The sequence below is a fragment of the Scyliorhinus canicula genome, chromosome 7 (genome assembly GCF_902713615.1).
Source record: "Scyliorhinus canicula chromosome 7, sScyCan1.1, whole genome shotgun sequence".
NCBI classification, from domain to species: domain Eukaryota; kingdom Metazoa; phylum Chordata; class Chondrichthyes; order Carcharhiniformes; family Scyliorhinidae; genus Scyliorhinus; species Scyliorhinus canicula.
This window is the reverse complement of record NC_052152.1, coordinates 196,514,693-196,535,676: the sequence shown is the minus strand read 5'-3', so window position 1 is coordinate 196,535,676 and position 20,984 is coordinate 196,514,693. Positions and strand designations below refer to the sequence as shown.

At 44.8% G+C, this 20,984-nt stretch overlaps 2 protein-coding genes across 5 annotated transcripts in view; one reads left to right on the top strand and one right to left on the bottom strand.

Moving 5' to 3' along the window:
* The window catches only part of LOC119969673 (tumor protein p53-inducible nuclear protein 2), a 69,526-nt gene extending 63,604 nt beyond the window's left edge, over positions 1-5,922 (top strand). For all 4 annotated transcript variants that reach the window (XM_038803621.1, XM_038803622.1, XM_038803620.1 and 1 more), the window contains exon 4: positions 5,489-5,922. In XM_038803621.1, coding sequence (XP_038659549.1) covers positions 5,489-5,738 — 250 coding nt within the window. In that variant the 3' untranslated portion in view covers positions 5,739-5,922. The remainder of the gene's footprint in view (positions 1-5,488) is intronic.
* Positions 5,923-11,705: 5,783 nt separating this feature from the next.
* The window catches only part of ncoa6 (nuclear receptor coactivator 6), a gene marked incomplete at its 5' end in the record, with an annotated part of 50,210 nt that continues 40,931 nt past the window's right edge, over positions 11,706-20,984 (bottom strand). The window contains 3 exon segments of the mRNA XM_038803619.1: positions 11,706-12,809; positions 15,861-16,018; positions 17,754-17,790. Of these exon segments, the coding sequence (XP_038659547.1) occupies positions 12,757-12,809; positions 15,861-16,018; positions 17,754-17,790 (248 nt within the window).

Here is a 20,984-nt window from a genome sequence, read left to right as displayed (position 1 = left end):
AAGATGGATATCTATCACGCGGCCCAACTCGCGTGCCATTGACACAGCACACCCCTCAGCTAGAGTAAAGTAAAGTCAGCATAATCCCATAGGCTGCTTTCCCCTTTGAGGGGGGAGGGCTGACTGGTGGTGATTTAACCTGAGGATCACCACACCTCAGGCAAGGGGCAAGGTTGAGAAGGTGGAGCTTTCATGACTAACCTCAGCCGGTACAAGAATTGAACCTGCGCTGCTGGCCTTGCTCTGTATTCACAAACCAGCTGTCCAGCCAACTGAGATAAACCAACCCCCCTGACCCTTAGCTAGTAGGGGCACAATGAAGGGTGTTTTCCATTCAAGATAAATGGAGATTCCCAGAGATTCTTAAGGATAAAATATTCAGTATAGTGCTCAATTTTTATTTAATACCTCCCAGTAAACATGATAAATAACAACATAAGATCAGGCAGGAAGCATCATAACAGAGAGAGAGTTTCAGCGAGAATGTTACTCCAGATTATTGCATTCCACGATGTTCACAATGGCCAAGGCACTAGCTGGATTAGCGAATGTCTTTATGGAATTGTCGAATATCACCCTCAGTGTCGCAGGATAAAGCAGAGCATAATTAACTTCAGCAGCCTTGAGGTGTTTTCTAACTTCATTGAAGCCGCTGTGCTTCTGTTGTGTCGTTGTTGGGAAATCTTGGAAGAAAGAGACCCTTGTCCATGGAGTCAGGTCCCACCGTGCCTCACTGCCTCCAGTCTCTCTTGGGAACGTCCCACCATGCCTCACTGCCTCCAGTCTCTCTTGGGAATGTCCCACCATGCCTCACTGCCTCCAGTCTCTCTTGGGAATGTCCCACCATGCCTCACTGCCTCCAGTCTCTCTTGGGAATGTCCCACCATGCCTCACTGCCTCCAGTCTCTCTTGGGAATGTCCCACCATGCCTCACTGCCTCCAGTCTCTCTTGGGAATGTCCCACCATGCCTCACTGCCTCCAGTCTCTCTTGGGATCCATGAAGTTATCAAATTAAATAATTACAGGCTGGAGGCGCACGACCTCAAAGACAGGAAACAATGTGTCTTTTTCCAACTCAAGCTGGATGCGAAAGCTGGGAGTATTAACAAAACATGGCAGCCAGTTCTGGACATTTCTCTGGCCTGGCTTTTCCTGTTCCTCCAGGATTTCTGACATACCACACGACTGGTTTTTCTAAGGATTGTAGGTGTCTCAGCTGAAGAAGCTACATTTACGACATTCTGGATTCTTCCCACCTTTTCATCGAGCCTTTTATTAGTTCTGCCTCATGGGCCCTAACATTCCGTGCCAGCAAGCAGAGTTTGTCACCTGCAGCTCTGATGATGTTCGCACTCATCACCTGCAGTGCCTCCGGGAGTGCTCCCGAATCAAGACCCGGCTTGAGGATCCAGTCGCCATGTTAAGGAATAGGCTCCGGACTGGAGGCATCCGATTGCTTCCTGTCATTGACAATTTTCTTAGGATTCTTCAGCATTTTGTCCTCCAAAGCTCAGCCATAAATCTTCTGAAGATATGCTGTAGAGTATTCTGATGCCACACGTGGCGGTGCCAAGGTACCCAGGTGGCATCATGACCATGCCAGGGATCAGGCCTGGGGGTGCCCTGCCCTTTTCAGGTGGGGTGCAGGGGCCTGATGACCCCCCTATTAGTGATTTGGGGGATGGGGATGGGGGTGTGCATCCAGAGATCAAATGCTGCCCCGATCTCTTCCTGCACTGGTGAGTAGAGCCCACTTGTGCAGGAAATGGGACTAAGTGAGGCCTTTGGGAGGGGGGGAGCGGCAATCCTCACCAAGGCCCAGAAATGTAACCGAGTCCCGTTTAATAGCACGGTTATTCTCGCCCGCTGCTGCCGGAAAACACCCGGCTAAACGCGCTCGACACAGGACGCTGTTTCATTTCCGTTAAATCACACCCGAGTTGCGCCAAATCTGTTCAAATCAAAGAAGAAAAACAAAAAACAACCACAGCAACAGCAAACAGCCAAAACAGCCTTACACCCCACCCACTGCCACCGAGGTGCCTACTCCCACTCCCCCTCCTTTTGAAATAGTTTAACCTAGACTCCGTCATGTGGGCCCTGTGCAGCGCTTTAAACTGGATGAGACTTAGTCTTCTGCACAACGAGGATGTATTAACCCTCCGCAAAGCCTCACTCCATACTCCAGCCCCCCCCCTCCCCCCACCCCGCCATGTAAATCCCTTTTCAAGAACAACCCCGTGAACCTCACTTGCTCACATGGACCTCAAAGTCATCCCATTAATCTTCCTTAAAAAAAAAAGGATTTGGGCACAATGATTGGGAGGTTCCGAAACACAAACAAAAACAACTCTGGCAACACCGTCATCTTTACCGTCTGGACCCGACCAGTCAACAACAGCACATCCCACCCGTTAAAGTCCCGCCGTCATTACCTCCACCGTCATTACCTCCACCAGCCGCGCCAAATTCAACTTGTGCAGCTGGGCCCAACTCCGCACCAATAGTATCCCAACGTAACGAAAACCCGCCCCTACCAGCCGAAGTGGCAGCCCCCCCCCCCCCCCCCCCCCCCCCCCCCCCCCCCCCCCCCCCCCCCAAACTCCTCCCCTGTCCCCGGGCATCAATTGGGAATATATCTCTTTTTTCCCCATGTTGAGCCTCTCCAAGATCTCCGCCGCCATCCCCCTTAACCAACTGCGCCCACGTCAGCATCCACCCATAAACAAAGAAACATCAAACCAACCCGCCCCACCCCCCACTCCCTCCAGAGATTGACCCCCCCCCCCCCCCCACTTCACTCCCATTAACTAGCCTACCTGCTAGCATGGTGGCCCCCACTCAAGGCAACCGGCTGCCCCCTCTCTCCCGACCACCCCTCACCCACAATTCAACCCAAAACAGTTGAACACACTTAGCCAATCCACACCCACACATAGTAAATGCAACAATCTGCCCGACATACACAACCACATTCCCCATATTGACATCTCCAAAATTCAGTGTCCCCATAAGTCCCCCAGCCCATCTTGTCTCATACATTTGCTCACCACCTCTGGTGTTTAATAGAATTCCTGATTCTGGTGCAGTACCACAGATGAGCAGGATACAACACCACAAACCACTCCTTTTTTTGTAGAGGGGCCACTTTGACCCTATTGAACCCAGCCTGCCACTTGGCCAACTCCGCACCCAGGTCCTGGTATATACGCAGCACGTTTCCTTCCCAGATACATAGGTGTCTCCTTTGCCCACCACAGAATCTTTTCTTTATCCAGAAAACGATGCAACCGCACCATCATCGCCCTCGGAAGCTCCCCCTGCCTTCGGGCTTCTCCTCTATGCCCTGTGCACTCGATCCACTTCAGGAGGACGGTCAAAGCCCCCCTCCCCCACCACCTTCTTGAACATATTCACCACATACTTTGCGGCCGGCGTTCCTTCAATCCCCTCGGGCACCCCACAATCCGGAGATTCTGCTTCCTGGAGTGATTCTCCGGGTCCTCCACCTCCTCCCTCAGCCGCCTCCGTCCCTCTGCCACGAGCACCATCTCCGCCTCCGCCAAGGCCAACTGGTCCTCATGATCCACCACCGCCTCCTCCACCCTCTGGAGCGCCAAGCTCTGGGCCTCCAGCCTTTGCTCCACTTTGTCAATAGCCACCCTGATCGGCTCCGCCACCTTAGCCGGGCCCTCTTGCCTCTGCTGCTGGGACTTGGTGTTCAGAAATTCCACCAGTTGCTCAGTAGACCACTGGGCCGGAGACGACGTCCCAGAGTCCTCTGCCACCTTTACCTTTGACGCACTTTCAAAAGTCCTCCCGGCCAGACTGCTGCCCCTTGATCATTGCACTCCTCGCTCAATAAGCCATAATTCGGCCCCACCGGAGAAGAATTCCTGTCATTCACTGATCATACACTTTGCACCAGCAAACACCCATCTTTATCGGATGAAAAGGACCAAACCATTCCACTAACTCCATGGCCACCACTGGAGGTCCCACAGCACGGTAGCACAGTGGTTAGCACTGTGGCTTCACAGCGCCAGGGTCCCAGGTTTGATGCCCTGTTGGATCAGTGTCTGTGCGGAGTCTGCATGTTCTCCCCGTGTCTGCGTGGGTTTCCTCTGGGTGCTCCGGTTTCCTCCCACAGTCCAAAGACGTGCAGGTTAGGTGGATTGGCCATGTTAAATTGCCATTAGCGTCCAAAAAAGGTTAGGCGGGGTTATTGGGTTACGGGGATAGGGTGGAAGTGAGGGCTTAAGTGGGTTGGTGCAGACTCGATGGGCCGACCTGACCTCCTTCTGCACTGTATGTTCTATGTTCAAATTCACATGTCTAATTATCATAGAACTGATATACAAATGTCACAACTCTTGTCTACCTTTCCCTGATCAGTGATGACTTTCTACAGTCTCCTATTTTAAAAATGAATTTGACAGATTAGTGCTAGCTGTGCAGTCTTTCCAAGTCTAATGGCTGGGAGCCCATTGTAACTTCACAGGAAGAACAACTCGAAGCCAATATGGAGCAAACCTTAGGAAACTTAGCCTTTCTGATGTGTAGCAGCTGTGGTGATATACATCATTGTAAATACACAAGGGGTTAATGTAAATACACTACAACTAAGTAAACACTAGAGGGAGCACCGGAGATGGCAAGACATACAGCGAATGAACACTTAGGATAGGACATGGCCAATGGGCAGTCAAGACACCCAGAGGTGACACTACCACAAGGGGGCAATCCATATAAAAGGACAGGGCACACATGCTCTGTCTCTTTCCACAGGCAACACTCAAAGGACAGGGGCAGATCAGAAGCATCACACCCACCACGTGGCTTAGAGCAGACTGGTTAGGCAGACTGAGTTACTATAGCAAGATTAGCAGGAGAGTCGAACTCATAGAGAACTGTGCTGATGGTTCAATAAATCACATTGAACTTACTTCAAAGTCTGGAGTATCTTTTGGTCAAAGCTGCATCGAGTTGCAGCCTGTGTTATCTCAGAGTACATAACACATCAGCACCGAGCTACATGATGAAAGATTTGGCAAAAGGGGTGACTTAGATTCACAAAGAGGTTACAAGGGAGAACACTTCTCAAAACTTCATGCCTCCTTCCCCGCTGATACGGTAAGAATTCTGGGATAAGATGATGAGATATATGGTGACAGATAGATTGTCTCTATCGGCTGAAGATTTTCGAGGGGAGGTGGACAAATTTTATTTTAAAAGTGAAGCAGAATTCGTAAATTCTTGAGGGGAAAGTAGTTGTTTGGAAAAGGGTGCAATGTTTCGGGTTTGGGGGTGGCGGGGGGCAATAAGAAGGAATAATAATAATGATCTTTATCGCTAGAAAGTCAAAATAGCTCGTGAAGAGTAACGTCGATGCTGATTTAATGGCCTGCTTTTGGACTGTAATATACTATGTTGCCGGCGAATGTATTTTGGGGGAAGAGAAAAAATAACTGCCTTTATCGTCCGTAGAAATGAAAGTCGGAGCAGAATGGAAAGATGGGCTGCTCCAGCCCCTGCAGCTGTCGGCGGGAGAGCCACCGTCTTGGAGAAGGCGAGTCAGGTCCGCCGGATCCAGCGGGCCAAACAACGGGTCGAAAAGCGCCAGCTGAGCCGTAACCGCATTCAACGGCAGAACCTCACCAGGGAGTGCCGCTTCCATCGGACCAAGCACCACGGCAGCTTCGTGTACCAGCCGTGCCGGCGCCAGTACAACTACTAAAACCACTTCAGGAAAACAGCGGAGTTAGGATGGGGGGGGGGGGGGTCAGTTAAATGGCATTAACGATGAGTTTGGACAACTGCGCATCTCGCCGCTCGGGCTTTAGACTTACAGCCGGCCTTCTGGCTCTAAGCGTAGCTTTCTGAAATAAAAGTCGTTCCGTGCTCCCGACTCGGACACATCATTTGGGACCTTTTTTTTTTTTTCCTTTCCTGTGTCTTCATGCTCGAGTCACTTTTTGTTTAGGAATGTTTAAATGAATTAGATCCATTTGCTTCCCTTTCCGTTGAAGCCTCAGTTAAGTGTGGGCGGTGCAGTGCTTGCTTTGGTAATTTAATGCATCCAGAAAAATCGTGCCAGCAGGGGAGGGGGTAAGTAAAGGCAGTCGTGATCCTGCAATCAAGTGAACTTATTGCAGCTTGCAACAGTCAGCAACGTGGATGTGATGAATTTGGCAAGGTTTGTTTGCACGCCGCATCCTAGCCAAAACCAGGTGGGCCAGTCTCTTGCATTTTAAACCAGTCACCAGTGGTATAAACCAGTGGGCTGCACGGTAGAACAGTGGTTAGCACTGTGGCTTCACAGCACCAGGGTCCCAGGTTCGATTTCCCCACTGTGCGGAGTCTGCATGTTCTCCCCATGTCTGCGTGGGTTTCCTCCGGGTGCTCCGGTTTCCTCCCACAGTCCAAAGATGTGCGGGTTTGGTGGATTGGCCATGATAAATTGCTCTTCGTCTCCAAAAAGGTTAGGAATGGTTATTGGGTTATGGGGATAGGGTGGAAATGAGGGCTTAGGTGCAGACTTGATAGGCCGAATGGCCTCCTTCTGCACTGTATGTTCTATGTCACAAACGTCACAGGGAGTGTGGATTATGCTGCTGTATCCCCATCAAGCATTTTATCAGTTTGTGATGAATTGTTTGATCAGGTCACAGGGTACTTGGGAGTAGTATCGGCATTTTGGTTTGCACACCCGCTGAATTCCATAAGACCAGAAGACCGAGGAGCAGAATTAGGCCATTCGGCCCATCGAGTCTGCTCTGCCATTCAATCATGGCTGATGTTTCTCATCCCCATTCTCCTGCCTTCTCTCCATAACCCCTGATTCCCTTATTAATCAAGAACCTATCTATGTCTGCCTTAAAGACACTCAGTGATTTGGCCTCCACAACTTTCTGCGGCAAAGAGTTCCACGGATTCGCCACCCTCAGGCTGAAGAAATTCCTCCTCATCTTTGTTCTAGTGTCTCCTACTGGTGGAAACATCCCCTCCACGTTCAGCATCCTCCAAGCTGTAAATGTCCCAATGACAAAAGTGCTGATAAAGTTTACTTTTCATCTGCTCTTTACTGTCCTCACTGTTAAATGAGCAGCATTTCTCACCCCCTGACCAGCCCTTGGCATTTCTGAGTGGAAATTCAGGGAACGGTTTATGGCACTAATTATGTGAGCTGTGCTTGTGAGAGGCTTTGGTAAATATACACACCGCACTGTACCTGCCGCAGTGTAACTGGGGCTTTTGACAACCATTTGTATCTACCTACTAACTTATACTTAATGCCTTGCTATAAAAGAAGGTCCTGACACTACAGTCTATGACTTCCGGATTAACCCAAGTGTGGTGCTGAACTGAAATATACAACTTTATTTTATAACTGAAAACATGTAAGTTTATGGACAGTATTATAATCTGTTTAATAGAACAAAAGAAGAACATTTAGAAGTTATATGCTGTGCTGTTGAGATCCGTGTTCTGAAGTAGAATTGCTTGTCAGTGACTGGGATGAGAGTGTTCTGCTGATGTGTATGTTTTGTTTGATTTATTTAAGGATATATGTGATATGTGAGCCACAGTTTTCCTTTCTAAACTAGACAGCGCAGACTCTCTCAGGGACATTATGACACAATGAAGTGTGTTTTTTTTAAAAATCGAAGACAAGCAATGAGATCTATATTGAATAGAAGCTTGCACGGTGGCTAATTTCAGGGTGGCTAATAAAAGGATAACTTTTTTTTTTAAAAACTGCTCTCAGGATGAAGATTGCTTGTGTTCAAGTAAAGCAATTTCATCTAATACAACATTTTAATTCTCCATCTGTGATATTTTGAGAATCCAGGCTTAAGATAGATGAATGAACGGTTTTCCAGTCTGTCCGATTGAAGTGTAACAACTCCTTTTGCATTTGAACATTTTAATCAGACCAGCCTCTATGCTTTGTTTTACATTGATGCGCTTTCTTTATTTAAGATGGGGAGATGCCAGCGTTGGACTGGGGTGAGCACAGTAAGAAGTCTTACAATACCAGGTTAAGTCCAACAGGTTTGTTTCAAACACTAGCTTTTGGAGCACTGCTCCTTCCTCAGGTGAATCAATTACATCTGAGGAAGGAGCTGCGCTCTGAAAGCTAGTGTTTGAAACAAACCTGTTGGACATTAACCTGGTGTTGTAAGACTTCTTACTGTTCTTTATTTAATGCAGAGTCCTGTCTAATTTGCAAAATACTTTGTGTCCAGCAACTGTTTCATCTACTTGAGAGGGAATCAACCTTTTCACGAATGCATGATCTTTATTGGAATTGAATCAGATCCCCAAATTACTCCTCAATAAGGAATCCATATGAAAATGAAATGAAAATCGCTTATTGTCACGAGTAGGCTTCAATGAAGTTACTGTGAAAAGCCCCTAGTCGCCACATTCCGGCACCTGTTCGGGGAGGCTGGTACGGGAATCGAACCGTGCTGCTGGCCTGCTTGGTAAGCCAGCGATTTAGCCGTGTTCTAAACCATATCTTGATCGAGTTAAACTGACACACAACGTTCCGTCCTCTGCGTATCACTTTCAAAGATATTCTTCAGCACGGGCTTTCAAAGCAATATTCTACTGGGGAAGTTAAACTAACATTCAAATGGCACTTCCTGTCATTTCTCCCGTCCGTAGCTGCTCTCTTCCCCCAAGTGTGGGATCGAAATGCAATCTATTCATTCAAGTAGTCAGGACTATTTTAAAAATAGTTGAAGCAAAGAAAAACAATTTGAGAAGCAGACTAATTTCAATCAGAGGATGTTATAATATTGAAATGGGACATTTTAATCCATCACATCTTTACGAGTGTTATCTCCAGATGGGCTACCTAGTGTAATCCCATGCTCCTCTCTGCTTTACATATCCTCTTAACATTTTCCAAAGGAAATCTCCTTTGTGTAATGTCCTTTGCCTTATTGAGATTTCACATCTAAAGTATTAATTATAAAAAGTTGCAATTCTGTTCCTTAAGCGCCACCTGCTGGACGTTCAACACTATTGCCAGGTTCCAATTAGAACATTTTAGGGCGAAACATGGTACTAAATGGGTGGTGTCTTTAAATTTTGCCGTTGTATTATAGATCATTCTGCATATTCTACCGAGCAGCTACAGTGACAGGCCACATTTCTTTTTGTAATAACACGAGGTTCCTTGTTCGAATTACAAAACAGTGTATAGTGGTAGAGAGTGTGTATGTGTGTTACCAGATATAAAATATATTTAAAAAGTTATACTGCTTGTAATTCATCAGTAACTTACCTCTCATTATGTATTAAATTAACTGTGTATGTGCCTTCCACTTGGGGGTGGTGTGATGGGTTTTTAAATTGTGTACACGTATATAATATATTTAAAAAAAACAGAAATGGAGACTTAAGTGTCAACAGTCAAGTCCTAAGCAAAAAAAAAAGGCAGCTTGTTTTTTTCTTTTGGTCTTTCAAAACTGTTTTCAATGATTGGAAGTGTGAAATGTATAACTGGATTATGGGTGGAAATAATGCTTAAATTAATACTGTCATAGCCAATTGATGATGACTGTGGGATTGTCATTATTTTCATAAAATTCACTTTTTCCAAATGTGTTGTCCCAGAGTCTTTCACTACACCGTTAAATATATTGGATAATTCTGGTTCTACTGATTTTTATTTTGGGGAGGGGGAAGAGGAGGAGGAAGAATGTACTTAAAATGCTAATTTAAAAAAAAAATCACTTGAATAATTTATAATTTATAAAAAATAAATGAAGGGGCACTTTAGCGTGACTAATCCAGCTACCCTGCACATCTTTGGGTTGTGGGGGTGAGACTCACGCAGACACAGGGAGAATGCGCAAAACTCCACACAGACAGTGACCCAGAGCTGGGATTTGAACCTGGATCCTCAGCGCCGTAGGCAGCAGTCCTGACCACTGCGCCACCGTGCTGCCTAAAATCACTTGAATAACAGAATTTGACTTTAGTTATCTGAAAAGCCACTATCACCTCAAACGTCAGTAGCCAAGTTTCACAAGTGAGAGGTGCGGAGAATCCACAATCGACACACTTGAGTAACATTATACCCACTGTTTTTTTTGGCTGCAGTCACATTGTTCCCTTTCCATGTCGTCCCCATGCATCTCAAGAGGCCATTCCGTTTTTTCATGCCTATGCTGGATGTTGCCCAGTACACAGGTTAAAATTGCAACAGTTAGTTCAGCATGTGTGACACAGACCTTTTCTTCCAGGTTTGTAATGGGGATCTATTTTGTTTTGAGGGTTCAAGGCAAAGCATCGAACTGAGACAAGCCGAGCTTTCAAGGTCACGTTTACTTTAAAACAAAGTTTTAAGATTGGTACCCAGTTGGTGCTTTACAATGCAAAGCAGTTTGCTATTTTAGCTTCACGACTCATGAGGCAGCTAAGCAGGTTCTCTGCACCAAACCAATCATTCACTCAATTCCCCCAGCACTGCAAGTTTACTTCCCTCAATAGCCTGATTTCATAGAATCCCTCCAGTGCAGAAGGCCATTCAGTCCATCAAATCTGTACTGACCATCAAAGAGCACCCCACCTAGACCACACTGCCCACGCCATATCCCTGCAACCCCACTCAACATTTGGACACAGGGGATGCAATTTATCAAGGCCATTCCACCTAACCAGCACATCTTTGAACTATGGGAGGAAACCGGAGCACCCAGTGGAAACCCACGCAGACACAGGGCAAATGTGCAAACTCCACACAGTCGCCCAAGGTCTGAATCAAACCTGGATCCCTGGCGCTGTGAGGCAGCAGTACTAACCCGTGCCACCGAGTTTCCAGGGCAGGGTCCTCGGTCCAGCTTAAGCTACTTCAGCAGTGACCGTCCCTCCATCATAAGGTCAGATATGGGGATAGTTTTGCGGGGGACAGACAGTATTCAGTTGCATTCAACTCCTCAGATAAATGAAGCAGTCTATGCTCAGCTGTAGCAAGACCTGAGAAACTGGGTTGATAACTGGCAAATAACATTTTGGACCACAAAAGTATCAGGAAATGACCAGCCCCAATTAGAGAATCTGACCAATAACAGGTTAGGAAGCACAGGTTTCAAGTGTTCATGTAGGCCATTTCCTCTTCCTCAAAACAAAAAGGCTTCACAAATCCAGTATTACAACTCTAAAGGAGGAAGAGGAACCATTAAAGAAGCCGCTCTCTCCCTTCGTCTAGCTGCCACGGAGCTTATTTGCAGCATTGTGCCAAAAGGAGAAAATTATTTTGCAAATGAAAATGAAATCACATCCAACCACAACCTACATTTCCAACCAGCCCCACCCTGGACCCTCCTTTCACCTCCTCCCACTTCAATCAGTAGGTTTTCTAGCAGCTAGATCAAGCTAGCTAACTGAATAGCAACCAATGCCAGTCTCATCTGGCTTAACCACTTCATTGTTGTCGAGCCAATGAGAAGTGCAGCGACACCTGCTGGCCATGGGAGAAACAGTAGTGCTAAACATTTGGGGAGAGTTGTGTCAGAGCATCCACACACCAACTCTCTGCTGGAGGAGAATTGTACAGGCGCCACTAAATACTACGCCAACCGGGAGATCACAAGTTAAGAAATTGTATTCTAGTACACCTGACATTCACAAGGTCAAATAGAAGCAGGCCGTCGAAAAGGAAAACAGCTATCGCCAGAGTTGTGAATTCTTTATAATTTGTATTTCTACATTTAATTTTATTCCAATACATAAATGGGTTGAACTGTACACAGCTAAGAAAACCTTTAGTATCGTACTGGCTTGAAGGGAGTCTAAATTATATTATGTGTTGTATTACCTAACAGCCATGAGTTCAATCGCCACCTAAAATAATGCTTCCTGGTGCTTAGTATTCTACATCATGGGTACTGCTCGATGGCAGACTTTGCAGGGGTGATTAATCGTGCTCATTCTTCCCACACTCTCAAAACTAATTGCCGCATAGCTGCTACAATCGCACTGTCCGTCACAGAATCTGTCTCTGGATTGGTTCTTGAATTCCACTCCGCAGTCAAGCTGAGCTCTTCCTCAAACGAAGAACAGAATTTGCTGGAAATAGTCAGGCAACATTTGCGGAGGGGGGGGGGGGGGGGAAACAGCTTACACGTCACACCTGAATGAGTCAATTCCAGCATTTTCTGATTTTGTTTCAGATTTTCAGCATCCACAGTATTTTGCACCTCCTCCTCCCCCAGAATAGATACAAATAAACTTCCCCACAGTGAAGAGCAAGGGAAATGAAGTGCGTAAGCGTGTAATTTAAGCGAAACAACTGTATGGACTAACTGGAAAGGGATACTGCTTTGGACTCAACTATCCAGTGGAGATGGGTTTTATTGCACCCTGGTACAAATATTCACATACAGTACTTAAGACTTAAACACTCACTTCAACTGTCAGTAAATACCACATTAAAACAACATACTACATTCTAACAAAGTTTTTGACAGTGACAAAATCTGGCAATTTACTTTAGCTTTGCAACAGAAATTACCAGCACAGTTACATTCAGGGAAGGTTTTTACTGGCTGTACGACAAGTTTTTAACCTTGTTAAACAGTTTCAGGATTTAAAGAAATTTTTTTTAAAGTCACATTTCAGTGGGACAAATATTAAAAACAGTCTTCTATACACAAGTTCATGCTAGAAAAGTAGCTTGGAAAAAATTATTTAAATTCACAAACATTTACACTTCACACGTTTACAACGGAGAGATTTCATTTGGATTTCCTTCGTTTCGTTTGTGTAGGGCTGGTGCCTGTACTGGTATCTAGGAGACAAAGGATGGAAAGTAAATTAGCTTAAAGAGCAGATATTCATAGATTGTTCAAACAGCAAATGCAGTATCCAAGGTACTTCTGAGCTACAATCCAGAAAAAAAAGTTCAATATTTGAGTTACAGTACCGCCCACACCCCCCACTCCATAACCGCTAAACCCCCCCCCCCCAACAAGTGTGATACATTAAAACCTCAATAGCATTCACATAATGCGCTATTATATAAATATGAGTACTGCAATAACTGGCCTCTATACTGAACCAAAGACGATGATTTACCTAAAAATGAGAACCCAAATAACCAGGGTTCTCATTAATTTTATTTTTAAAAGTGTTTTTATTGGCATTTTCAATTTTACAGAGTGAATCTTTTGTGTCGGATTTTACAATTTAGGCAGTTTCTTATGTACAACCATCTTTCTTGATGTATCTTCTCCCCATCCCCTCCCTGGTATCCCCCTCTTCCGCCTTGGGTGTTCTATCGCTGAGTCCCTGTTCTCCCTTTTTTTTCCACATTAATTATGATGTGCCGGAACACACGCAAGGTGGATACTGAATAATGATGGAGCTGGTTTGGCTGTGATTCCCCCATGGGTCAAGGTGCCTGCCAACAGCATTACCCAAGTTTGCGCATAAGAAATGACCTCATGGCCAAAGCGCCACGGAACCATAATTTTCATTCATGGGATGTGGGAGTCATGGGCTGGGTCGACATTTATTGCTGCAGTCCATGCTGCCATGTATAGGTACTGTGCTGTTAAGGACAGTGTGTGGCTTTGCGGGGGGGAACTTCTAGGTGGTGATGTTCCCATGTATCTACTGCCCTGGCTCGACTTCAGCCTCCCTGGGGTTCGGGTCAGATGTAACTGGCTCCCCAGGCTCCAGCCTCACCACTGCTCCTCTCCCTTCAACCCGGCAGCCCTTGGCACACTCACCAATGCGTGGGTTTGCTGTTCCTCCGATCAGACACGGTCTCTCTCCCTCATTTGCTGCTGATTGGCAGATTAATGAGCCTATCAGAAACAAAGGTGGGAGAGAACTGGCCTGTGATTGGAGCAGCTGCGCCAAGAAGAATCATTCATTGAACATCACCTCTTTGATTGGGGTTTTGAAAACTGGTGCTGGGGGCCAGATAGAGGGACTTCACAAGTCGCAGGCAACCCATGAGCCGTGCTTTGCAAAAGCCTGTTTTAGATGGCAGCAGTTGTGGGTTTGGAAGGTGCTGTCCAAGGAGAGACTTGGTGAGTTCCTGCAGTGTATCTTCTGGATGGTACATTCACACTGCTGCCACTGTAGGAGTGGATTTTTGTGGATCCGTGCCCATCACTGTAGCACGGTGGTTAGCACTGTTGCTTCATAGTGCCAGGAAGCCGAGTCCGATTCCCGGTTTGGGTCACTGTCCGTGCGGAGTCTGCACATTCTCCCGGGTCTGCGTGGGTTTCCTCCGGGTGCTCCGGTTTCCTCCAACAAGTCCTGAAAGATGTGCTATTAGGTACTTTGGACATTCTGAATTCTCCCTCTGTGTACCCGAACAGGCGCTGGAATGTGGCGACTAGGGGCTTTTCACAAAAGCTTCATTGCAGTGTTAATGTAAGCCTACTTGCGACACAATTGTTATTATCGTCAAGTGGGCTTCTTTCTTCTGGAAGGTGTTGAGCTTCTGGTGTTGTTGGAGCTGCGCTCATTCAGAGTTAAAGAAACACTGAGCGGATAAAAATCAGACTCTTCATTTAGTGTTACAAAATCCATCACTGACGCCTTATTTTTGGTTCACTGTGGAGCTTAGAGATAACATTTCATTTTCTTTGTAAAATGCGTGTGGTGGGACATAGTTTTGAGAAGTTAGACCATAACGATGACTAATGAAACATTAAGTTTACACCACTCAGATGTCTCCCTCCTAAAGTGCTATGGTTTTGCGACAGCTTTTCAAAGTGGAAGTCTTCAGCAGTAAATTCATGAGACATCATTCACACTTTGAGTGTATCTATATGGCTGGTGTATAGTTCAGATTAGCACAATCAGCACAGGTTCATTTATTATTTGGTGGCAAAGGTAGACTTGGGACCTGCCTCCTCTCCCTTCCCTTGAGTGGAAGGCAATGGCAAACCACAAATATTGCCAAGAAAATAGCTCAGGAAGGTGCATCAGCAGACAAATAGCCACGGGTCTGCCTTCAGGTTCGATCGATCGTGAAAGGTCGATCTAAAAATATACTTGTAACTATTAACATAAATGGAACAAACTCCCCATGAAACACAATGCTCTCTCCCCCTCCCCCCACCCACAACAGAGCATTTCAACACTTTACTGATGTGAAAATTAGAATATTGTGCACTCTCACAGTATAAGGTTCCATGGTGGCTCCTGTTTTTTGGTCTCTGTCCAGCACTGGTTTTGCAAAATCTACAATTTACATCCACACCAAGTGTGGTCTAGGAACAATATGATGGCTTGGTGCTCAGCCTCAATCTCTCCCCGCCCACCGCATGTGCTGCTGCGAGCTGGGACATAGCCACTCCTGGAGTTGACAAATATGACCGCACTTTAAAATGTACTTCATTGGCTGTAAAGCGCTATGGCATGTCTGGTAGTTGCGAAAGGCCTCATCTTTTTTCTGTAGCAAACCCGCACTAACTTCAGAGCCGAAACAGAGAAGGTCGGCAATGGCCCAAAGGGAAAAGCTCTATAGCTAACACCATTATCCAACATCCATTATGTTGGATCCATTATCCAACACGTGCACATTTTAAAGCAGGGAGAAATATCACTGGACAACACAGGATCCAGCATTGAACCTTTTCCCTCCTCTCCAACTCGGGAACTGAGGGATAAGTGCAATTAAGACTAATTCCAGCAGCTCGATCTATTGTCTTGGCTGAGATTGTATAACTCAAAGATTAGGACTTGAACTAGGACTTTATAGATGGTGTGGTAAAGTCAGAAAAACCTGCCACCAATCTTCATTTTAGGGAATGAAGTCAGTGCAGTCACCTACTGACATATTATGAACTTGGGATTATCAGAAGAAGACGTGCACTACCTTTTGCTGCCCCTGTTGAAGAGCCTGGTCGCGAAGGCCTTTTCCGCTGTCCGTTTTCAGAAGATTCCTGGAGGGACGAAGACTCCTCACTCTCTTTTTCAGTCTTTACATTTCTTCTACTTGGGCTTTTTGATTTTTCCAGATTGTTCTTTGCTTCACTGCCATCAAAAGTAAGTGAGCATTATTTCCTCCTTTTATTAAAAATATACTTTAAAAAAAAACATTTTATGAAGGCATTTATGGTTTTAAAACAATAAAAGATACAAATACAAATGTAAACATAGTGCAGTGCGTAACACATCCCTCCATCTCCCACTGTTCCCGCCTAATCTAGACAAAAAATATATACTTTTAATAGGAATATAGAAATGATCAACACAAAAGAAAATATAATTTTTAAGGTTTAGTTTTGGATTCCACAAATCATCAGGAAAAAGAGCCAGTCCAGAACAGTCACCGACGACCACAATCTATAGCTGCTTCCTGATCTGGTCTCAAAAGTAACCAATTGACTGCGATTGAACGGTGATTTTACGCAACAGAACTGGCAGTAACTTTTCGCGCAATAGAACACTGCTAAAATAACGGATGGGACTTGGCTCCTTTTCTGAGGATATACAACTGGGAATCTAATTTCATGATCGTTCCACGCTACAGGAAAGGAGCAGGCCAAGCACCTCAATACTAAGCAGGCTACTCCCCAGTTCACTGCTTTTTGCGAGCTCTTTCCGTTCTCTGGCCTGAGGGAGAAAGACACTTTGAAAGACCATTTCATCTAAAACTGGTAACAAGAACCTCAGATTTCAAAACCAAACTCTGAAGGTCGATATGGATGATCAGAACTTCCTTTGGCTTAAGCTGGAACACATGCCCAGTGAGGACCAAAGCTTCTCTGCAAGAAGCTAGTGTGTGTCTTCTTATAACAGCACAATAGTCACAATCATTTTTCTTATCATTAGAATTTATTATTTCAATTCATTCAATAAAAGTAAATTAAAAAAAAATTGAAATTCAAGAATTCAAAACAGTCCAGTGTTACAATCTGCATTTTGGTAACTTCTCAATCGCTGTTGGGCCGTCACCACCAGTGACACTGGATGAAGCCTGCCACTTCCTCTCTCTTTGAGAGAGAAATGATTTTAATTTCAGAGATGTGCAGAGTTCAGGCTATTAGTCCTCTGCACCCAAACCCCTTCCCCCACGTCGCTGCCTGGGAAATAAGGATTGAAAATATTAAAATGATCATGTGTGGTTGCAAGGGAGCAGTGGTCGGTGGTTGTGGCGGAGGGGAAGCAGGAAGAGAAAAAAAAAGAGGATCAAATAAATTCCGACCATAAGCTCATTTGGCTCCACCGACTTATTTTGAAGTTAAGATCTTTCTGAAGAACTAAAAGCTTCATTTTCTCACAGAAACTCGAAAAGGGTGCACATGCAACGGGTGTGCAGCTTCAACGTTTGGATCTCTTGTTTCAAACATCAACAAATCCACAAAAAGTTCTACACCCATGGGTCTTTGGACTTTAGAAAAAAAAACAGAAGTTAAACAAATTAAAAATGCTTCAAACTTAAATAAAATGTGCATGCTATCAAACCAGGTTGGTGTGCCAACTCAACACTCCAATATGGCAGAGAACTGTTCGTACACCGAGCAATGCTGGTTCAATTTGCAGAAGCATGGAAGGCAGTTGCCTCAGGAACAACAGTTCCGTCATTTGCACCCAAAGTTAATGCTTGTAATTCATGAGGAAAATGTAATCAGTAGCTCTCTGCCCTCAAGCTTCTTCGTCACCATAATAAATAAAAACTGCAAATTAAAAGTGATTCAATGCTGTTGGTACCTCTGCCTTTGTGAATTGTGTTTAAATTGCCTAATACTAAGCAGTATAGACATACCTCTGACCCGTTTCATTTCCAACATTTAAGTCTTCTCCTGCATAAAAAAAACACAAATTGATTAATGAAAATAAAGCATTTTAATTGAAAATTTTAATTTAAAAACACATTTACAGCTGCATAAAAGGTCAGTCTGTGCAGAGTTCGCACGTTCTCCCCGTGTGTCTGCGTGGGTTTCCTCCGGGTGCTCCGGTTTCCTCCCACAAGTCCCGAAAGACGTGCTGTTAGGCAATTTGGACATTCTGAATTCTCCCTCTGTGTACCCGAACAGGCACCGGAATGTGGCGACTAGGGGCTTTTCACAGTAACTTCATTGCAGTGTTAATGTAAGCCTACTTGTGATAATAAAGATTATTTTTTTATTATTAAACCAATCATCCCATTCATGAGAGCAAGAGAAATGAGGGAGAGAAAAAGAAACAGAACAAAAATTTCCATTAATACCGGTGAAGTGTAGTCACAGTTGTAAGGTAGCAAAAACTATAGGGCCCCATACGCAGCAATGGGATAAATTACTGGATACTTTGCTTTAATAATATTGATTGAGAGATAAATGTTGGCCAGCACGTTAGGAAAATTTCCTGCTCTTCTTCAAACTAGTGCCACAAAACCTATCATATTTAACTAAGGTAGTCACAAAATTAGTTTAAAGTCTCGTCTGAAAGACTGCACATTTGACAGTGAAATTATCCTTTAGGACTCCATAGCTCAGGGGTTACAGCACTGGTCTTGTCAACCTGGGGTTACAAGTTCAAAAGTCACTGGTGGGGAGGGGGGGGGGGTTTGGGCCTAAGTAGTGCCTCTTTTAGGGGATCGGTGCAGACTCGATGGTCCAAACGGCCTCTTTCTGCACTGTAGGGATTTTATGATTCTAGGTGGCTGTGTTCAGGACATTTGCTCTGGGATGGAAAATAACTTGGGGAGATCCAGTGGATGTGGTCCCAGTATGGGCAGCTGGGAGTTAAACTAAAAAGCAGAACGTCAAATGTAATAATCTCTGGATTACTGCATGAGTCACAAACAAACCGGCATAGTGTAAATCGGATTAGAGTGGCTCAAAGGTTGGTGTGGGAGAAATGGGTTTTGATGTACAGGGCACCAGCTGGAGTACTGGGGGGAAGTGGGAGCTATACAGCTGGGATGGTCTTCACCTGAATTGCATGGGACGAGTGTTCTGCCGAATTGCATAACTAGGGAGGTCAAGAAAGATTCAAGATAAATAGTGGGAGTGAGGGATCAAGTTTGGATAAGTAGAAAAAAACAAGGCAAAAGAGCACGGTAGGAATAAGAGAAATAATGATTATAGCATGACAGGGAGGATAGGGTGTACAGTTCCTTTAAAAAAAAATTTAGAGTACCCAATTCATTTTTTCCAATTAAGGGGCAATTTAGCGTGGCCAAGCCACCTACACTGCACATCTTTGGGTTGTGGGGGCGAAACCCACGCAAACACAGGGAGAATGTGCAAACTCCACACGGACAGTGACCCAGAGCCGGGATCGAACCTGGGACCTCGGCGCCATGAGGCCGCAGTGCTAACCCACTGCGCCACCATTCTGTTTGAAGTGGATCCAAGACCAGTGTTTTAAGCTTAATAAGGTAATTATGAGGGTTTGAAGGCAGAGATACCCAAGGTGATGAACTGGGAAATTAGGTTAAGGGATTGGTCCGCAGAAATGCAGTGGCAGATATTTAAGGAGATATTTCAGGATACTCAGAAAACTTACATTCCAGTGAGAAGGGAAGACTCTAAGGCAAGAACACATCATGCATGGGTAAGTAATGAAGTTAAAGATAGTATCAAACTGAAGCACATACTTCTGCAAACGTGAGTAGCAGGTCAGAGGATTGGACAAAATATAAAGATCAGCATTACTAAAAGATTAATAAGGACGGAAAAATAGAGTATGAGAGAAAACTAGCTAGAAATATAAAAGTAGACGGCAAGAGTTTCTCCAGGTATTTAAAAGGAAAAGAATGAGTAAAGTGAGCGCAGGGGAATAGTAATAGAAAATAAGGAAATGGCTGATGAATTAAACAGATATTTGGCGCCTGTCTTCGCTGAAGAGGATGTAAATATCATCTGTGAAATAACTGTGAATCAGGAGGTAAAAGGCAGGGAAGAACAATTACAAACACCAGGGCAAGGGTACTGAGAAAATTATTAGAATTAAAAGATGACAAATCCCCAGGTCCCAATGGACTTTATCCTAGGAGCTTAAGAGTTGCTGAGATGTCAGATGCATTCGTTTTAATTTTCCAAAATTCCTTAGATTCTGAAAGGATTGCATCAGATTGAAAAATAGGTTCCTCGAACCAAGAAAGGAAGGAGACAAAAAGCAGCAAAAAACAAGTCAGTTAGCTTAACAACTGTCGTAGGGAAACTGTGGGAAGTTATAGTGGGTCATTTGGAAAATTTCAGTGCAATCGACCGGAGTCAAAATGGTTTTGTGAAAGGGAAATCATGTTTGACTAATTTATTAGTTTTCTTTGAGGAACTAACAAGCAGCGTGGATAAAGGGAACCTGTGCGTTTGCTGTATTTAGATTTCCAGAAGGCATTTGACATGATGCCACATCAAAGGTTACTACACATAATAATTCCCGTACCAGCCTCCCCGGACAGGCGCCGGAATGTGGCGACTAGGGGCTTTTCACAGTAACTTAATTGAAGCCTACTCGTGACAATAAGCAATTTTCATTTCAAGAGCTCATGGTGTAAGGAGTAACATATAATAACATGGATAGAGCATTGGTTAGCCAAATGGGTCTCTTTTGGGTTGGCAAAACATGATGAGTGGAGTGCCACAGGGATGGATGCTGGGGCCTCAACTATTCACAATTTAGATCAATGACTTGGATGAAGGGACCATATGTATGGTTGCTAAATTTTATGAAGACACAGAGAAATGAAACCATGCGAGTAAGTTGTGAAGAGGTGATAAGGCGTCGGCAAAGGGTCATGGGGAAGTGGTGGTGTAGTGGTACTGTCATAATATTCAACGCTATGGAGCAAGTACTGGAAAAGTGTAGTTTTTGTCAATGCAGACTCAATGGACGAAGGGCCTCTTCTACACTGCAAGACTATTGACAGTAGGCATACCTAAAAAGATGTTAATCTGGTGGAGATGCAACACAGGACTACTACAAATTTAACTTGTTTTACGAGAAGCTGAATTTGCACAATCAGCTGGGAAGAATACAATAGGCTCTGAAACTACCCTCACCCCCC